General features: G+C 33.4%; 2 protein-coding genes, 1 long non-coding RNA gene and 1 pseudogene across 4 annotated transcripts in view; all 4 read left to right on the top strand.

Annotated features, from left to right (window-relative positions):
* Nucleotides 1-19,068, top strand: part of LOC146949377 (protein neprosin-like) — a 69,447-nt gene that overhangs the window by 9,807 nt on the left and 40,572 nt on the right. The window lies entirely within an intron of this gene.
* LOC146949382 (uncharacterized) lies at nucleotides 103-11,344 on the top strand (annotated as a pseudogene). The gene is made up of 8 exons (XR_015027242.1): nucleotides 103-437; nucleotides 534-612; nucleotides 3,552-3,661; nucleotides 5,856-5,965; nucleotides 6,156-6,489; nucleotides 7,865-7,915; nucleotides 9,735-9,803; nucleotides 11,091-11,344. The product of XR_015027242.1 is annotated as an uncharacterized LOC146949382 (transcript).
* On the top strand, nucleotides 2,650-3,480 carry LOC146949383 (uncharacterized). The gene is made up of 2 exons (XR_015027241.1): nucleotides 2,650-2,789; nucleotides 3,134-3,480. It is a non-coding gene; the product is annotated as an uncharacterized LOC146949383 (long non-coding RNA).
* Nucleotides 11,857-14,413, top strand: LOC146949381 (uncharacterized). The gene is made up of 4 exons (XM_085745421.1): nucleotides 11,857-12,009; nucleotides 12,790-13,065; nucleotides 13,151-13,252; nucleotides 13,758-14,413. The coding sequence occupies exons 1-4, from the start codon at nucleotides 11,917-11,919 to the stop codon at nucleotides 14,205-14,207; spliced, it is 921 nt and encodes a 306-aa protein (XP_085601547.1). The 5' UTR covers nucleotides 11,857-11,916; the 3' UTR covers nucleotides 14,208-14,413.

Below are 19,068 nucleotides of genomic sequence, written 5' to 3'. Positions count from 1 at the left end.
CCACCAAACCATGATGACTTCTCTGATATTTTATTCAAATTGTATTATTTATTATGTTATCACATATTTTTTGTTAAAAGCCTTTCCATTTCAGACAAACACGTGAAACCCTCTCTACCCAGATCTGTTCAATTAGAATGTACATGACATCAGTTGAACAAATTAGAATTGGAATTAGATCTGTTCCGTCATCTTCTTCTTCTTCACTCTCAAATTTCGTAGCCAATTCCAATTCCAATTCCAACCGAACAAATTGACCTCTCCATTATCATCATCATCTCCCAAACTTAGACTCAGAGCAACGTCCTCCTCTTCGCCTCCTCACCAACTCAATCACTTCTCTGATGTCACTAACAAAGCCGCCGACGCTGCCGGAGATATCATTCTTTAATATTTCAGAAAAAATAATTTCGACATTATTCACAAACACCATCTCAGTAAGTAGTGTGATACTAATTCACTCTTTCTTCATTTCACTTTCAATTTGCTTACTTAATTATTATTATCATATTGTGATTCACTCACTCACGCAGGTCTTGTAACCATTGATGATCAATCCGCTGAGGAAGCTATGGTTTTCGTCATACTTTACAATTACCCTTCTCATGCCATGTATGTAGTTACTCTCTTTCTTCCTAACTTTTTTATTTTTTATTGCACACTCAATCTATTATTCTGTTGTTCATACTTGCATTTACATTCTAATTTCGATGCTATTCCTTTATCATCTGGGTTCTTTTTTTCTTTTTCTGAATTATTCATTTGTGATGAGAAGTTATTTCATAATTGTGTCTTTTGATATTAATTTGACCCTTGAAACAAAGGATAATGTTTTTTTTTTTTTTACACAAATGATTCTAGAAGCTGCTTTTTTATTGTTTACTATCTTGATTTTCAATTAATTTGGGGCAAATTCATTTAGTCAATGATATAAAACTATCATCTATGTGGTTTTAGCTACTTTTCACTTTAGAGGATGAAATAGTAAGATATCTTGATCGAGAATGAGAGAGTCAAACGTCCTTGTATGTAAAGTGTAAAGCGAGAAACTTGAGGATTGTTATTTTAACAAGCTCATAATTTGTTATGATATACCTGCAATATCCACAATAGATTTGTTAATCAGTTGTTGATATTGTTCACCTTATACTCTAGAGCGAGTTGCTTACTTTAGAGGAGCCGAATCATGTTGTAACATATATTATATACTCTACTATTAGTATTTTTCATCACATGACTAAGGTCTCTTGTTTTACTTTCTAAAAGTGAATTGCTGGGTTGATAACTTGATAGATAGGATAATAATGGTGTCATTGATGTCTGCTTAAATACATTAATAGTAGTAATAAGTGAGTATTTAGACTCATTAATGGCATCGGTTAGTCACTTCATTGCTAGAATAAGAAAAGAGTAATAATGAAGCCTGATGTCTAAGCCTTATAAATACTAAGCAATTGCAAAAAACTTCCTTGATGGAATTGGATGTCATGCTTCTAAAATGGAAAGTGTGGAATATTGTGTTTTTACCTATGACATTTTATTAGTAATGCTTCATTTTGTTGATCCAAAATTTGTCAGTTGTAAAGTATCTCACTTGACAGACGAACTGGTGAATATTGTCTTTGATGGTGTTTTTAAGATAGCAATTCATTTATGCATAAAAGGGGCATTTACTATCTGCATGGAACTTGATTCATGTATAATTTGAAACTAATGTTCGTGCAGTTTGACAGTCGAATATCAATTGCATCAGCTTTTATACGGAAGTTACAAACAAACACTGTTGATAATTCTGTTAGAGGTCCTTACCTAGCACCTATAGAAATTGAAAGAAGGCATTTACGTGGGAAGGGAAATAAAATGTCAGACATACTAATCATATAAATTTAGTGATTCAAGTAGTTTAAATGACTATAATAATGAATTTGGTTGATTCATTTCCGTATGATTTGCTCATGCACTTTAGCATATATTTATTCATCAAGGTTGTTAAAGGTTTTGCCTAGCCTTAAGGTGACAATTGCTAACAACCACTCATCTATTTTGCACTTTTTTATCATTATTAACTAAAAAAATAATTACATGTATTCTAGGATAAAGACATATAATATTCTAGTTACAAATGTCCTAAGCTGCTTGATGTTAAGAGTCCCAAAGTTTGAGTAGTACTTGTTTTGAAACATCATAACAATTTTACATTCTTCAGGATCAGTCCTAATCCCTTGTGGTGCCTTGTATAAGTCCTTTATGCATGCCTTTTAGTGCCTTTAACTCCCCTGTTTTCAACCTAATAACCTAACCTAGTGATTGTTTTATTTAAGTGTATTTATGCTACATTGATACTTTTGGGCACTAGTTATTGCTTGTGCATTACTCAGGTGCGTTTTTAATAGTAATTGGCATAGTAGTCAATAGCGGCGCTATAGCGGCGAATAGCGGCCGCGCGGTGCGGTGCGGTCCCGGACCGCTATGCAATAAGCCATAGCGTAGCGTTATGAGATAGCGGCGCAATAGCGGCCGCAACACTGCATAGCGGTTTTGCAGTCTAGCACCGCTATTTCATTTTACCTGAAAATACAAGTTTGTCCTTGGTTTTTAAAAAAAAACAAGGGTATTTTTGTCATTTTCGTCAAACCCTAATAACTTCAATTTCTCTCTTCATTCTTTCATTCTTTACAGCCGCATCTTCTCATCTCAAAAACGCATCTCATCTTCTCACTGTTCATCTTCTCAAAACCGCATCAAACGGCAGATCTGTTCATCTTCTCCTTACAGCCGCCGTTCCTCAGGTTTGCTCTCTTCTATAAATCTTCCTTTCTGTTTTGTTCATAAACATATCACAATATGTTTTGTTCTTCCTCTCTGTTTTGTTCTTCCTCTGTTTTGTTCATAAACGTATCACAATCTGTTCATAAACATATCCTCTGTTTTGTTCTTCCTCTCTGTTTTCTCATGAATGATTGAAAAAAACACAAATGACTTCGGTTATCTGTGAGATCTCTATGATAAACTCTACTCTCAGACGCAGGACACATTTAGTTCAATCTTTCTCTGTTGTTTTCCTCTACTGTTTTGTTCATCCTCTATTCTGCTCTCTGTTTCCTTATTTTTGTTGTTTTTGTGGACAACACAGTCATGGCAGCATCAGGTTCTGGTGTTCAATCAAACTCTATGTCTGTTGACTCATGTGCTCAAAGACATAAGCGGACCGGTGATAATCTCAACATTGCTTGGCAATTTAATCACTGGAAGGATTTGAATGATAAGAAAAAGATTTACTGTGATTTATGAATGTGTCATGAGATTTGAATGTTATATTTAATTTTATATTAGATATATGTTTGTTTATAATTTATAGTATTATTTATATAATTTGTCCACAAAAGTGATGAAATAGCGGTCATAGCGCTAGGCGCTATCCCGCTATAGCATTTTTGGGGTCGGCCGCTACGCGCCGCTATCCGCTATTAACTACTATGGTAATTGGTGAAATACGTAACAATGGTTTGAGTCATGAGGCTACAATGCTTATTAACGCTTTACAATCGCAGATTCCACATCTAAGAGCCACTGAGTACAAGTGATCTAGGTTACCTAGAAACAGGAGGACTGTGAATCGTGCCTATGGTGGAGATTTATCTGGAGGTGCTGTTAGAGAAAGGTTTGTTCTGCTTAACTTTTTTGGTTTATATCTTGTATAATTTTTCATGATCTACATTAATGTATTCCCTCTGTTTCAAAATGATTGTCAAATCACTATTTTTTGGTATAGATTCTATAGTAAGGAGAGTAGATTAGAAGGAGGATAGTCAAATCACTATACGAGAAACTATTTAGAAAAATCTTGAAATTAATGAGTTTGTTAGAGATGTGATATCTGATACAACATTATAACGTCGTTTGATTCATGTAGCTAAATCCATTAAGTGGGATTAGACTTGGTTGTTAATGTAACAATTAGAAACATTGTTGATTGAGACTTAGATGAGTTAGATATGATTTAAAGACTATAAAAAAATTGTGTTTTATGATTGTTGTCTGTAGTATATGGCATGGGAAGAAGCACCAGAGGGTAAACATTACTATGTTGATCTTATTATTTCTTGGGTTATGTTTTTCATTTCAGTTTAAAAGATTTTTTTATAGACAATTTGTAACCGCTAGTAATTATATTCTAATGACTTTGTTTCAATCAACAATACAACTAGCGCCGTCAAAATACAGAACGCCCAAAACCATAGTAGTTAATAGCGGATAGCGGCGCGTAGCGGCCGACCCCAAAAATGCTATAGCGGGATAGCGCCTAGCGCTATGACCGCTATTTCATATAACTTTTTGGACAAATTATATAAATAATACTATAAACTTCTCTCAAAAAAAATATAAATAATACTATAAATTATAAACAAACATATATCACTTGTAACTTCTGAGTTGTCCCAACTGAGTTGTAACCAAGTCTGCCACTTCATTACATTCACAAAGTGTCTCAATGCATTTATGCAAACCTCTCAGCAATTTGGGATCTGTCTCAATTTCTGGTTTGCTATAAAAGTATTTAGGATTGATTGAACACCAGAAGCTGGGATCCTTCCAGTGGTTAAATTGCCAAACAATGTCGAGATTATCACCAGTCCACTTATGTCTTTGAGCACATGAGTCAACAGACACAGAGTTTGATTGAACACCAGAAGCGGAAGCTGCCATGACTGTGTTGTCCACAAAAACAACAAAAATAAGGAAACAGAGAGCAGAATAGAGGGTGAACAAAACAGAGGATGCTTTTTAGGGTACAGATCTGATGCTTTTGAGAGAAGATTTAATGAAGAGAGGAAGTTTTTTGAGAGAGCAGATGCGTACAGATCTGAAAGGCGCCGTAAAGAATGAAAGAAGGAAGAGAGAAACTGAAGTTATTAATTAGGGTGTGACGAAAATGACAAAAATACCCTTGTTTTTTATTTAAAACCAAGGAGAATCTTGTATTTTCACGTAAAATGAAATAGCGGTGCAAGAGTGCAAAACCGCTATGCAGTGTTGCGGCCGCTATTGCGCCGCTATCTCATAACGCTACGCCATGGCTTATTGCATAGCGGTCCTGGACCGCACCGCACCGCGCGGCCGCTATTGGCCGCTATAGCGCCGCTATTAACTACTATGCCCAAAACCTCCACCGAGTCCCACTAAAAGTGCTATGACAGTCCTAGACAGGAACAACTCCTGTAACCTTCTAAGACACAAAGTTATGATCCTCTAATTTAGTTAACCTCACCAAATTTCAGAACCATAGCTACGCCTATATCAGAAGCCAAAACCAAATAAACAACCACCTTACTAGCTCTGCAAAAGCGGCCAGCAACTTCCAGCAGGAATAAGAAAACTGCCAGCAAAAATCTGAAAACAAAACATGCTAATCTGAGAACGGAAGATGCTAAGCGGCCAGCAACTTTCATGTCTTTTTTAAACGAAAAATTTAATTAATATATTCTCAAATTCTTTTGAGTGTTTCACTTCAAACACTTGAATTGCCTTTTTATTTTATTTTCCAATAATCATGTTTGTTAGTTGACCCCAGTTGTTTGCATTAATTGATGTGTAGTTTTAATCCAAATAAACATTTAAATAATCATACAAGTATAATTCCATTTTATAAACAACTCTTGCTGCCTTTTTTCTGTGTGTTTCAGACTAAGTAGCATGACACTTTCGATTGAAAAGTGTGTACGGTGTCCGACATGATATGTGTCAGACGCCGGCAATGTGGTTACATTCGATAATTTTATTTCCTCAAATTATCATTGACGCACCAGTACCGTGTCTACTTCAGAAATCTAAGGCTTGCTTTCTTCCAATTGCAGGTGAGTAACTGTATAGCTATAGATAAAGTTCATGCGTGGACTTGTTGCATTTCTACTGCTGCGTGCGAAAAACAGATTTAAGCCGATGTACCCAGTGAATGGATAACAGGGTATGTGCAATCACTTTGATTCCTGTATAATATTGCAATGATCGTATTGATTCTGACTTTGTTAGACAATATAGATTTTACTGTTAGATAGTTACTAGTTGGACAATGGGAACTTTTAAATATAAGAAATATTAAAATTTTGTACTTGAAACAACATTTTGTTTTGAAATGATATTTTGCATTAATATAGGTATATTGGCACCTAAGAAACAAGAAAAAGACGAATCTGGCGAGATGGAGATTACTACTAAAGAGATGAATGACCCAATAGTCACCTATAGCCGGCCTCCACCACTTCCTCCTGTTATAGGATCGTTGGCTGCACTCTCGTTGGATACATGGTGGAATCGTAGCACCGATGAGGATGGCAAGTGATGTGAGATATCATAGCCTCTACTTAAATTTACCTCTCGTTATGTATATTGACTGCAGAAGTGGCTTTCTTTTGCGACAATTGGAGAGTTTACATGGTCGTGAGTTGCTTTCAAGGATTGTCATTGATGAGGCTCACACCAGATTATCAGGTTGGAGCTTTTATCCCTTCCAACTCGATTCAATTTCATGCGATATATTTTTTTTGCATAAAATACTGTGATATATTGTTGAAACTTTAATAGATTCTTTAATTATCTCGGGGACTTGTGTATTGAAAAAAAAATCCCCATGCATTTAGCTATATCGATGTCGAAATGATAGTGCCTACTGACCAGTGACTTTGTTTGGTCGTATAATTTCGAAAGATACGCAAAATGGCATTCTTCAAGAATCCAATGGCTTTTTGTTGCCCACCTCATGTTTTGGTTCATGTCTTAAAATTGATTATCTCATAAAAGCCTTAGGTTGTGGGCCTAAAGCGTGGACAATGCATAGGACCAACTATGTCAAAAGGTTAAACTGTTGAGTAAAATCACTTGAAAATCATATTTGTTCAACAGCTTACCTAATTATACATTAGAATTTAGAACTAGATACATGTCATTCTATTTTTATTATTGTTGTGTGGAAAGTTCGTAGTAGAAAGGGTATAATATGGAATGTAAAGTTAGCAAAAGGCACTGAAATTTTAGCCTACCGTGGAAAATTGGAGAACATACCATATTACAATTTACACAGTTTAAGTTTAAGTGCTATGTTGTGAGGTACATCATACAAATGACATGGAGATAGTCGATGATGACAAAGTTTGGATGAACTTCTAGCTTATAGGAGCTTCTCAATAGAGAAATGTATTTAATTTGTCTCTATATAACAAGCCCGTATGCGTTTATAGGTTGTCGTGGAGTAGTAAGATAGGTAAGTTTATGAAATTGTCGAAATGTGGTAAGCTCATTTCAACTTATGGAAAAAGTTACTAGTTATATACTCATAATCATTGTTGTATATTTTGGTTCTAAAATTTGTTTAGAACAGAAAAGTAGTGAATAAAGGATACTAGCATGTTGATACACCAGCACATGGCGCATAGGTGAAGCCAAGAATCAATTCTTTATCAAAGCATACCCTATTAGGAAGTTTCATCTGCCACAACATGCATGATCATGCTTTTCCTTCTATTATTGTGAAAACCATTCTGGACAATATTAAGAGTTTGTATACATGTCCAATAGCTTCTTAAGGAAGGGAGTGATATGGTTGTCAATTCCTATATATCAACTCTTCACTTGGAACTCCATATGGTCATTTTGTTTAAGCAAAAGTTGAACTGTATTTGGTAAAAAAAATATATTATTCAAGACTAGATGGAGTACATATTTATTTGTGAATGGTGAAAATTGATGTTCATATCTAAACTACTAGATCAAAATAGGCAGCAAGTGTCGGATTTTTTTTTTCCTCTAATGGTTCAAATTCTGTTGAAATCTTCAATCACTTATTTACTTTTTTGTTTGGGTATTCCAGGCCTAGAGGTGGTCGAGGTGGAGGTCCTGCCTTGCTGAATCGTGGCGTCGGGTAAGTTTCTGAGATCAGTAGTGATGAGTATTTTGTTTATTTTTTTTTAGTGAAATATGTAAATTTAACTTGTTACCTATTAACTGAACTCCTTGTTTGTTATCCATCTTCGAAGAAAAAAAATCTCTTTTTAAAGCAAAATAATCACTTTTATATCAGTTTGTTATAAAAAAAATTACTTTTTTTAAAACAAAGAGAGAATCTAAAAGAAAAACCTAACAAATGCTTAAAATCATAAGCCTTTTTTCAGTAGCTTATTAGAAAACTACGTAGACAAGAAATTAGCCAAAGAGGCTCCTTTACACAATAAACCAAATCTAAATCAAAGAGGTGGTAAATACGTATAACTTGAAGAAAAGTAAATTTCACCAACTATAGAAAAGCAAAGTCATGGCTAAGCAATATGTAATTCTCAAAAAGAAGATAAACTAATGCAATACTAAACATAAAATGTTTTTATGTTGTACTAGACTAGACGGTGTCATTGATTCAAAGTTGGAAACTTTGATTCAAAGTTACTCTTTATTTCAAATCTAAAATCAAAATAAAATGGGTTTCAATAAAATTTAGGAAGTTTTCTTAACATCTTCCTAATCACAGGTTGAAATTCATGTTGGGAAGATTCTTCTCCTTCTGGAAATTTGTTCAAATCAAATTCGCAATCTGCTTCATCGTTTAAATCAAAATCCCATAACACTCTTGGTAAATTCTTTTCTTCTTCGTTGCCATTTTTTTCTTGTATCTTCTTAAACACAGCTTCAACCATATCTTAAAAAAATTTCAACTCAAATTGATACTCTTCCTCGGTTAAATCATTATCCATTAGAACTTTTGATGAAACTTCTCCTTCGTTGCAAATTTTTTCTTGTATCTTGTCGAATGAATCTTCAACTATTTCTCCTTCTCCTTCACTTTTTTCAAACGAATCTTCCACTCTTTCTTCTTTTTGAATATTCATAGAGTCCTTTATTTTTGCCATCATATTTGTTATTCTAATTTGCACTTAAATTTTTAACAACATTACAGTCTTATTTATATAATTTCTACTCTCACTATTATATGTAACAAAAGTTTGTTATAAAAAAAAAAAAAACTTGAATTTTTCAGATACGGATGTTTCATTATTATAGGTAACAAATTACGTTAATCTTTTAACAATAATATAACAAATATAAAATTTATTCAAAAAACAATAATAACAAATATAATAAAAATTCTTTATTCAAAAATATATAATAATTTATTTTATCTTTTCAATAACACAAACAATAGAACATTCCTGCTCACAATTATATACTGTGATAGATTATTATTATTATTATTATTATTATTATTATTATTATTATTATTATTATTATTATTATTATTATTATTACTATTATTATTATTATTATTTTTTTTTTTGAAGAATATTATTATTATTATTATTATTATTATTATTATTATTATTATTATTATTATTATTATTATTATTATTATTTTGAAGGAATTATTATTATTATTATTATATAAATAACAAAACACCACTTTCTCCCTCAAATCATTCATTATTATTATAACAAACAGATACATAACAAAACTCGAAGTTTTTCCTCATTCACCCATCAATCAGCAATCGCTCATACCAAAATCCATTCATCCTTCATCAATCTAACTCCAAAACATGTCCCCCCAATCGGCTCCTAATCTAATTTCCCCTCTCCAATTTCCAAATTCATTTGCCCTAAATCTTCACTTCATCAATCTAATTCCCAAAACCTTCACTCATCAGTTCACTTCGATCAGCTTATCGCTAATCTTACTTTGCTGCCGCAAACAGGTTCCTAAATCCTTCACTTCGCTCGGCCCGTTGCTCGCTTAGCTCATCTCACTTGGCTGCTGCAAACAGGTTCCAGACTCTTTTTCTCCTTCTTCTGTTTTTATGTATGCACAATTTGAATGCCTATCTGTTAAGGTTTTGATTTTTCTTTTTGGGATTTTGTCAATTTGTTTGTGATTTGGGTTGTTTTATAGATTTATGTTTTAGTAGGTGAAGATTTTTTTGCTGTCTTTTAGAGTTGAATCCCCTTCTTTGTGTTGTTTGCTTCAAACTAGTGTATGGAATTTGGATGGTTAATTGTTTTCTTTAATTAGTAATTAGGTAGAACAGATTTTGGATAGATAATTTTGTTTTTCTTTTTGTTTGTTTGCTTCAAACTAGTATATGGAATTTGGATGCTTAATTTTATTTTTTTTTAATTATTAATTAGGGAGAACAAATTTTGGATAGATAATTTTGTTTTTGTTTTGAGTTTAATTAGAATACTGATAGTGTAAAAAAAACATTCACTGTCAACCATTATTAAGACACATTAGCTTAAGTGCTATAAAAAGGAAAAATCAAATAAAATCTAGACTAATAAATGTCAAATCCCATGTTTCTTCATTTACATGTTTGATTAAATCTCTTTTCAACTTTTAGAACACTACTGCCCTCCTCAAATCTCAAATTGACATTCATTCTCGCATCTGAAATTGAAAAAGTTAAATTATATTTGTCTGTGCATAAATTTTAAATCTAAATTGCAGACTTTCATTGTTTAAATCAACATTATAATTACATCCCATAGAGGATTTTGTAGAATCAAAGAGGTTAAAAATGAAAATCGGGTGCCATGGAGCAAAATTGTTTGAACAGAGCCTCTATCACAACTTGACCATTACCAATTATTTTTGAACTTTCACCATACAACTATACCAGCTAAACACAAGGTTTGTTTCTCGTTTATTTTGTTTACTGGGGCATAGGGGTTTTAGGCTAATAAGAAAAGTGGGATATGACATTTATTAGTTTAGATTTTATTTGATTTTCAACAATGCATTGTTGACACTAATGGTGTAGGAGAAGAATTAGTACCAATCTCTGTCTTGGACCAACTTGATTTAGAGATAGAAGAACAATATGACGAGTTTGAGGAGGAGGAGGAGGAGGAGGAGGAGGATATACATATTCAAATAGTCTTTTTTCTATTGTTATGTTAAATTTTTTTAACAAATCCTTATGTGTGATTCTTATGCATATTAATGGAAAATGCTAATGTGTGCCTTTTAACTTGTTTGTGCTCATGTCTAATTTTGTGTGCCTTTTAACTTTTTTATGTACAGTAGTTAATTACCTAGTTTTATATGTGTATAGATAGATGGAAGACAATGATATTACAATGGGCAGTGGAAGAGGTGTTGGTATAAGCATCAACAAAGTTAGGGGAAATGGGGGAGGTAAGCATAAAACTACTTTGTCACGTTCTTCCAGATTTCAAGCACCTAGGCCTGCAGACACCCAACCACCTCAATATACAAGGAAACCTACAAATACCCAACAACCCCAATCTACAAGGCAACCTACACATGATCCCATATTTCAAACACATACAAATTTCCCACATTTCCTCTCTACTCCAAGTCCACAAATGTCTACTGTCCATGCTTCCACTTCTCAAATACCCAACAACCCCCCTCTACAAGGAAACCTACACATCATCTTACATCTAAAATACCTTCAAATATCCAACCTCCCAAACCTACAAGGCAGCCGACACATCATCCCGTATCTCAAACACGTACAAATTTCCCACCTTTCCTCTCTACTCCAAGTCCACAAATGTCTACAATTCATGCTCCCACTTCTCAAATACCTACAAATATCAATCTCCCCACTCTACTCCAAGTCCACATCTTTCTAATACACATAGCCCGCCACATTTACCATCCGATGTTGTATCTGGTGGTGATCCACATGCATCATCATCATCATGTGATGATTCGTATCCGATAGCTGGGAGTACTGATCCTACTGATAGGCGTATATGGATCCGTTCGGGGCCACAGTTAACGTAAGATTTTTTATAATATTTTCCGTTTAATTCTATAATAACTTGTATCCTTGTATTTTACTACTTGTTTAATTTTGTTTTTATAGGTTTGAGCCTGCTGTTCAGCCTCCACGTGCCATTACAAAGATTATGAAACGTCTGTTTCGAGGGACTTGGGCAACTTACACAGAGTTAAGGAAAAATGACAAGAATCTTGCGGACTTGTGGTATAACGAGTTTCAGGTACTGTCCTTCTCTTCCTCCAACTTATGTTTAACGTCCTCGTTGTTAGATTTACCGCTCAGTCCATTTTTTATTTGGAATTGTCGGTTGAAGTTATCTCTAGTCCATTTTTTATTTGGAATTGCTGGTATATATTATATTCCACTGCACTGCCTACCATCATTTTTGGCTCCCTCCCAACTTTGGAGGGTATGGAATGGAATTTGTTACTAGTCTCTTATGAAAACTATAAAATGATAAGTTACACCAATTAACATATATACAGCCCTTAGGTGATGTTGTTTTCGGATTGGTACTAACTATAGCTTCTCCAGTGGAGCATCACCCTTTTCTTAATCTCTTTTTACATGAAATCAAGGAAATTATATGCACTTAACTACCGTCCTTAATAAGTGTGAAAAAAAGTACTTCTGCTTATACTTGAGTATGAAGTGAGTCCATGATTCCCTTATTATAGAATTCTAATGCATCAATTCTGTGACAAACTCCCAGTAGAATCGTAACTACTAACTTCTTTAGTCAAACTTCTATTAAACTTTGAAATAGTAGCCATATCTTATTGAATCCTGTTGGGGTTGAAGGTTCGCAGACATCTAGTTGTAATTTATGATTTTTTTATTTACTTTTTTTAGACTTTTTATACTAGTACAGATCAAAATACTGCAAATTTAGATACACAATAACATTTTAACATGTCTAAAATAATTGATGCTTACTTTTCAATTGCTATATTATATCCATGTCCGGTTTATCCTATATTATACATTGCTTGTATTGCAGAAGATATATAATTGGCTTCCTGAGCATGAGCAAGACATAGAGAAGACTTATCATAATAAGGCATCTGAACGGTACCAAAATACAATGTATCGGGTACGAAAAGGAATAGACAAAGGCGAATGGATCCCTGTTCAATTGCGTGAAAAATTGGAACAAAATTGGGAAGATAGTAAATGGAAGGACAAGGCAGAAGTTAATAAGAAAAATAGAAGATCCTCTGATGGTCGATTGCACACTTGTGGGTCAATTCCAACAATCGAGCATTCTAAAAGATTAGTAAGTAAACACATTTTTTTTGCAGTAAAGCATAGTGATATAAATTAACCATAATACTAATCTATTTATTTATTTTGTACTATAGAAAATTGACTCAACTCCAAGCTGCTGGGAGGTGTATATAAAGACACACAAAATGAAAGGCTATCCATCAAAGTGGGTATCCTCCAAATCTCAAATGGTTGCGGTAAGTTACAATTGATGAGATTATCATTTCCAGCCTTTTGTCAAATAAACATAAAACAATTGAAAATTTTCTAGAATTAGTTACATCCTTTGGTGGACTTTGTATGTTGGTGGAAAGTCAAGGTAATTGGAAAAACTTTGAAATTAGTATTTATAACTGTCCTTATGTGTATTGATGCATGCTGCTACACTATAACTTTGTCATCATGTGCTATAATTGTTTTTGGTTATCTAATCATGTTTATTGTTGTATGTTACTTGCTTTTGTGCCATAGTTTTTAACGTTATGCATGCTTATTATTGTTCATCAGGTTCTGACATCTGAACATGATGATCTTATGTTTCTTCACTTGGAAAGAAGTCATGATAACTTAGTTATTAATTAAAAGCTAGTTTTAATTTGTTTAAGTTGTTATTGGTTGGTTTATATATGAATTTAATTGTAGCAATTAATTTAATTTTATATTTTTGTACGTAAGAATTAAGACGAACTCTTAATTTTGTAGGATGAATATGAAAGACGGATTTTTGAAAGGAACTCACAGCAAACAGAGGGGGATGATGTGTCTAATGACCATCAGTCATATAACTTCATCTTCTTGGACGTAGTTGGAGGAGTCGACAAGAAAGAACGCATATATGGTTTGGGGATAGAGGCAGGAAAATACAAGCCTTCTTCATCCAGATCATCTGACGGCATCTCACCATCTGAATATGAGCATATGAGGACTACAATATCTAAAATGTCAGCTGAAAACATGGAACTCAAGGAGCGGTTGAAGAATAATGAGGAATTAATCCGTGCATCACAGGAGGAGTCACGTTTAGCTCGAGAGCAGTCACAACAGTCACAGGAGGATTCGCGATTGCTCCGAGAGCAGTTCCAGAAATTCATGGAGTCTTTTCAACAAGGCCATTCACATCTACCTCCTTATCGACCTCATCGTTCGAGTTAGGATCAACATCTATGTCCACTTACTTGATTATTTATCATATTATTGAGAATTTTAGTATAACTTTTAATTTAAAGTAAATGTTCTAATACTATTTAGTAATTATTTGAATATATTTTCATGCAAAAGATAAGTAGTGTGATTTTTGTGAACGCAACCAAAAAGGTTTTTTTATCAAATATTAATGTGATTTTTATCATATCTTATCATATTAATGTATTTTATATTGTAATTTTTCATCACCTTTTTTATATTTCAAAAGTGTTTTGAGAAGAAATTGAGAAATTTCCTAATCTAATTTTTAGAGGGAAAAAAAAAAAAGCTTCGTATTTGTGACGGAATTTAAAAAGTCACAAAATTTTTGTGTAGCAGAGTAGCGTCCGCCATCCCTCCGACGCTAGTTAAATTCCCAGAAGTTTTACGACCGAAGTATTCTCTCAGAAATTTGCAACGGTTTTATCCCTCAGAAATTTGTGACGGATAGGTAAAACGTCGGTATTTTGTGACGGAAAAATGGGTGACACATATCCATTTTATGAGAGGTTTTACGACGGATTTTTGGTGTTTGCGACCGGTTGTCTTCCGTAGCAATGAGTGACGGAATTGATTTTCCCTCGCTAATGTTTTCCGACCCCCATTATTACGACGGATTTCTGCCGCGTCGCAAAATCCGTCAGAAAATCGTTTGCTACGGATTTTTGCCCATTTTGCGACGGAAAACTGCCGTCGCTAAATCCGAGTTTTCTAGTAGTGTATGATTTGTAAGCCTATACTTGTGTTCTTTTGTTAAGTCAATGAATTAAACTAATTTGAGGTGATCGGATTCAAAATAAAAATTATGTTCAATTTAATCCTATACTTATGTTGTTTTTGTTAAGTCAATGAATTAAAAAATGGACACATTACCACCACTAAAAACACAACATGAAAACAAGTACATGATAACCAAATATAATAGAAACCAAAATAAAATAATAGTGACGACAAATAGCGAAGAAAATATGTTTTCAATTATATGAAACAAACAAATTTACTAACAAGCAGTAACGTACTAACACAAGGCATAAACAAATATAATCCAGACAATGTAAACACAAGAAGAAAGTCACTCACAAGCACCAGAAGCAGCATTATTTTTACTATATTATTTTCTTAACAAGTTCTCAACAACGTAAATATTTTTTCTCTCTAACTCCTCCATCTCCAACATTTTACCCTAGCTCTCTCTCTCTCTCTCTCTCTCTCTCTCTCTCTCTCTCTCTCTCTCTCTCTCTCTCTCTCGCTCTCTCTCTCTTTCCCTCTCTCCCCCTCTCCCTCTCCCTCTCCCTCTCTATCTATCTCTCTCTCTCTCTCTCTCTCTCTCTCTCTCTCTCTCTCTCTGTTCTCTTTCATTATCTACATTGAGAGGTAGTTTTAGGTCAATTTTTGACCCGAAATCACCCATCTTCATCTTTTCCTCTCTATTTCAATCTAAATAAATGATTTTTACATAGATCAAGATAATTTCTCCATTGTGATTTCGTTGTCTGGGTGTGGCGCTGTGTTGTATGTCGTCTTGTGCGGCGTTGTTTGATTTCTTGTCTTGTTGCAATATTCATTTGGTTCTTATTGACAGATCATCTATTCAAGCAATGATATAAGCGTCAACATTGCAAATCAAACGACATGAGTATTTCAGTCATTTTATATTTATCATATTATTTATAGCCATTTTTATGTTGTATGCTATTAACTTGAATGTTGTGAGTTTGTTCGTAGATTCATTATTTACGTTCTTAGCGATGTTAAATGATATACTCTATCAATTTGAATAAATGAATATCGTTTTGTTTTAGTAAAAAAAACACCCGAAATGGAACCAAGCAAATAAATGGAATAAGAGGATTGTTGTTTCCCTTCCCTCTACGTCACCTTTTAAAAATTGAACCAAATAAACAGAATTTTAAACATTCTCTTCTATTTCCTCTCCTCCTCTCCATCTTCTTCCAATCCAGGGCCGTCCCTAGGGCATAGGCCGCGAGTGCGACGGCCTAGGGCCCTTGTCGGTAGGGGCCCAACAATTTTTTTTTAAGGTGGGGGTGTATATAGAAATATTTGGATTTTTGGGAGTATATATAGCAAAATTCTCTGAAAAGGCCCAAACATTGACATGATATAGGAATGGGCTGAAATCTGTTAATGTTTTTGACCCTTTTAGTGAGATTTGCTATATAATATCCCATGCAGCACAAAAATTTCTATATACACCCTCCTATAAAAAAAAATTGGTTGTTCTTAATAATATGCTCGAAAATTTATTATCGAAGAAATTGGTGATATTTTTTTGGGCCCTTTGTTCCTAATAATGTGCTTCATTAATATTAAAAATATCGACGATATTTATTATCCAGGAAATTAGGATAATTTTCATAACAAAGCAAATTTTATTTTAGTTGAAAATGAGGTGCTAAAATTTCATTCTACTTCGCATGTGCTATTTTTCTCTACTTCTACGATATTTTATTTTATTTTGGTGTATGTAGATTATTTAATTTATTTTCAGATGTTGTCTCAAAAACATTTATTTGGTAGTGAAAAGCGAAATAAAAAAATGAAATAAAGAGCTAAAAAAACACAACAATGAGCTAAAAAAAATTATGATGTATTATGTAAAGGCCCTTTTTTTATATTATGCCTAAGGCCCATAAAACTCTAGGAACGGCCCTGTTCCAATCAAGCACGATGTATTGGATTTGGAATTTTAAGAGGTATCAATATAGTCTCTAAGATTAATGGAAAATTTGACTTCACATAGATGAAAGAAGGATAAAGCCTTTTTTATTTTATGCTTATCCAACAATAATGTTTCAAGGGCTGACAAAGTGGAGAAAAACATCGGCGAAAACAAAAAGAAATGAAAAATATATAAATGTATAAAAGTTATAACAAAAGTGGAGGATAAAATTGGAAAGATGGGAATTATATAACGAGTTGAACATAAAAGAAACGAAGAAATGAGAGAAAAGGGAATGAGAGAATAGGGATGATGAGAAACCATTGAAATCTCATGATATTGGAAAGAGAAATGATATTTGTACAACCAATTTTTGACAACTGTTGTGACAACCCTCTCTCTCATACTCACATGTGTTTTTATTCTCTCTCTTCTTCATTCTCTCTCTATTCTTTTTATCCAATAAGAAGAGAGAAAAAGGGTTGTCACACAAGTTGTACAACAATTGGTTGTACAAATATCACTCCTAGCTAAAAACTTACTAGAATATCCATTAAAATCTTTTTTTTTTTTTAAATAATCCATGGAAGTTGAAGATTTTTTTAATGCCACAACTTCTTAATCACAAAATTTTTATACTTATATTAAAGGGTCAATTTAACTATCCCTGTGAGCTTAGCTCCGTCGGTATGAACAATGCATAATATATACAAAGTCTGATGTTCGAACCCTGGACACCACAGAAAAAGGGTCATTCTAACTAATGTCCCGAAAAGAAGTTAAAAATAGTACTCCCTCTGTCCCGGTATATCTGAGCCAGTTTGGTTTTTCACACAGATTAAGAAAAATGTATAAATAAAGGGGAAAGTAGAATATATTGAATTGAGAATGATGAAAGTAATATTAATTAGAGTTATATTGTACTGGGAATGATGAAAGTTGTATTGAAAATTGAAATGACTCAGTTATTTTGGTTCAGATATTCTAGGACGGAGGAAGTAGTTTTGAAAGATTTTTTTAACATATTATTTTAATACTTGTTTATTAAAGCAATGTCTTATGCACATATTCATTAGCGTTTTCCTATATTTAAAAGCTTAAAATATCCTAATTAAACAAAAGTTTTGCTATGTACTATGAAGACTTTTCATCATAAAAAATCACGAAAATCCTTCCAAATCCCAATAGAATACATCCAATGTTTTGTTATGTACTATGAAGACTTTTTCATCATAAAAAATCACTAAAATTCTTCCAAATCCCAATAGAATACACGTTTCGGTCACTAATATAAGCAAAAATCCACTTTTTAGATTCATTCAATAAATGATGTATGTAGCTTATAATAAAGACTACATACATCATTAATTAAATGAACCTAGAAATTGGATTTTTGCTTATATTAAGGAAACACATCTAAGAGGTGGGTGATGCATGTTTGTTTATTTTTTTACGAAGCATGTTTGTTTAGTTGTTTACCACTATTTCAGTGCAAGGCACGATAGTCACACAAACACCAAGGGGACGGACTGTTATGATCCAAAATATTATATGGGACACGTGTCACTTGATCCAATAATTAAGGGAATAATATTTTCTTAACCTCTATAAAAGGGACCAATGATTGGAAGAAAGGGTATGAAAGAAAAATGATGAAAGTCTCTCCTCTCTCTCTCTTTGGTACTCTATAGTAGAGTAATTTCTTCTATCTTTTCATTTATCCTTTATGTACTAAGAACATCAATTTTAATTGAGTTCTAATCTATCACTTTTACTCTTCATTCAATAATCAATTCGCAATTATCATTTTTATTACACTCTTAATTTTGAGATCATTACATTGGTGCTTTCATTGATCACCATGGCGGAGGATGATATTTGTATGAACGAGTTGGAGGCAGCCATCCAAGGCATCAATGCAACATTGAAGAAGTTCATGGAAGATGAAGAAGTACGTCACGCTGAATATATGCAGTCACACCCAGTTTCCATCTCGCGTATCGATCGTATTGAGGCGCAATTTGTAATATCCCGCTTGTCAGTATCAGAATATTACCAGTCGATCATGTCAGAGGATTAATGTTACGGAAAGTAAGAACGACGGAAGATATTATTATGTAATATCAGTCAAGTAAGGACTTACGTATCAGT

The sequence above is a fragment of the Medicago sativa genome, chromosome 2, assembly GCF_051527215.1.
Source record: "Medicago sativa cultivar Bolivia chromosome 2, Bolivia_mono, whole genome shotgun sequence".
Lineage (NCBI taxonomy): Eukaryota > Viridiplantae > Streptophyta > Magnoliopsida > Fabales > Fabaceae > Medicago > Medicago sativa.
The sequence above is the reverse complement of the archived record's forward strand: the minus strand, read 5'-3'. Positions and strand labels throughout refer to the sequence as shown.

Bases quoted from the DNA above. Each gene is read 5' to 3' on its own strand.
- LOC146949381 (XM_085745421.1), top strand. From the start codon at position 11,917: ATGAAACGTCTGTTTCGAGGGACTTGGGCAACTTACACAGAGTTAAGG. The intron at 12,010-12,789 runs GTACTGTCCTTC...CTTGTATTGCAG, and splicing joins TGTGGTATAACGAGTTTCAG to AAGATATATAATTGGCTTCC. The intron at 13,253-13,757 runs GTAAGTTACAAT...TTAATTTTGTAG, and splicing joins CCAAATCTCAAATGGTTGCG to GATGAATATGAAAGACGGAT.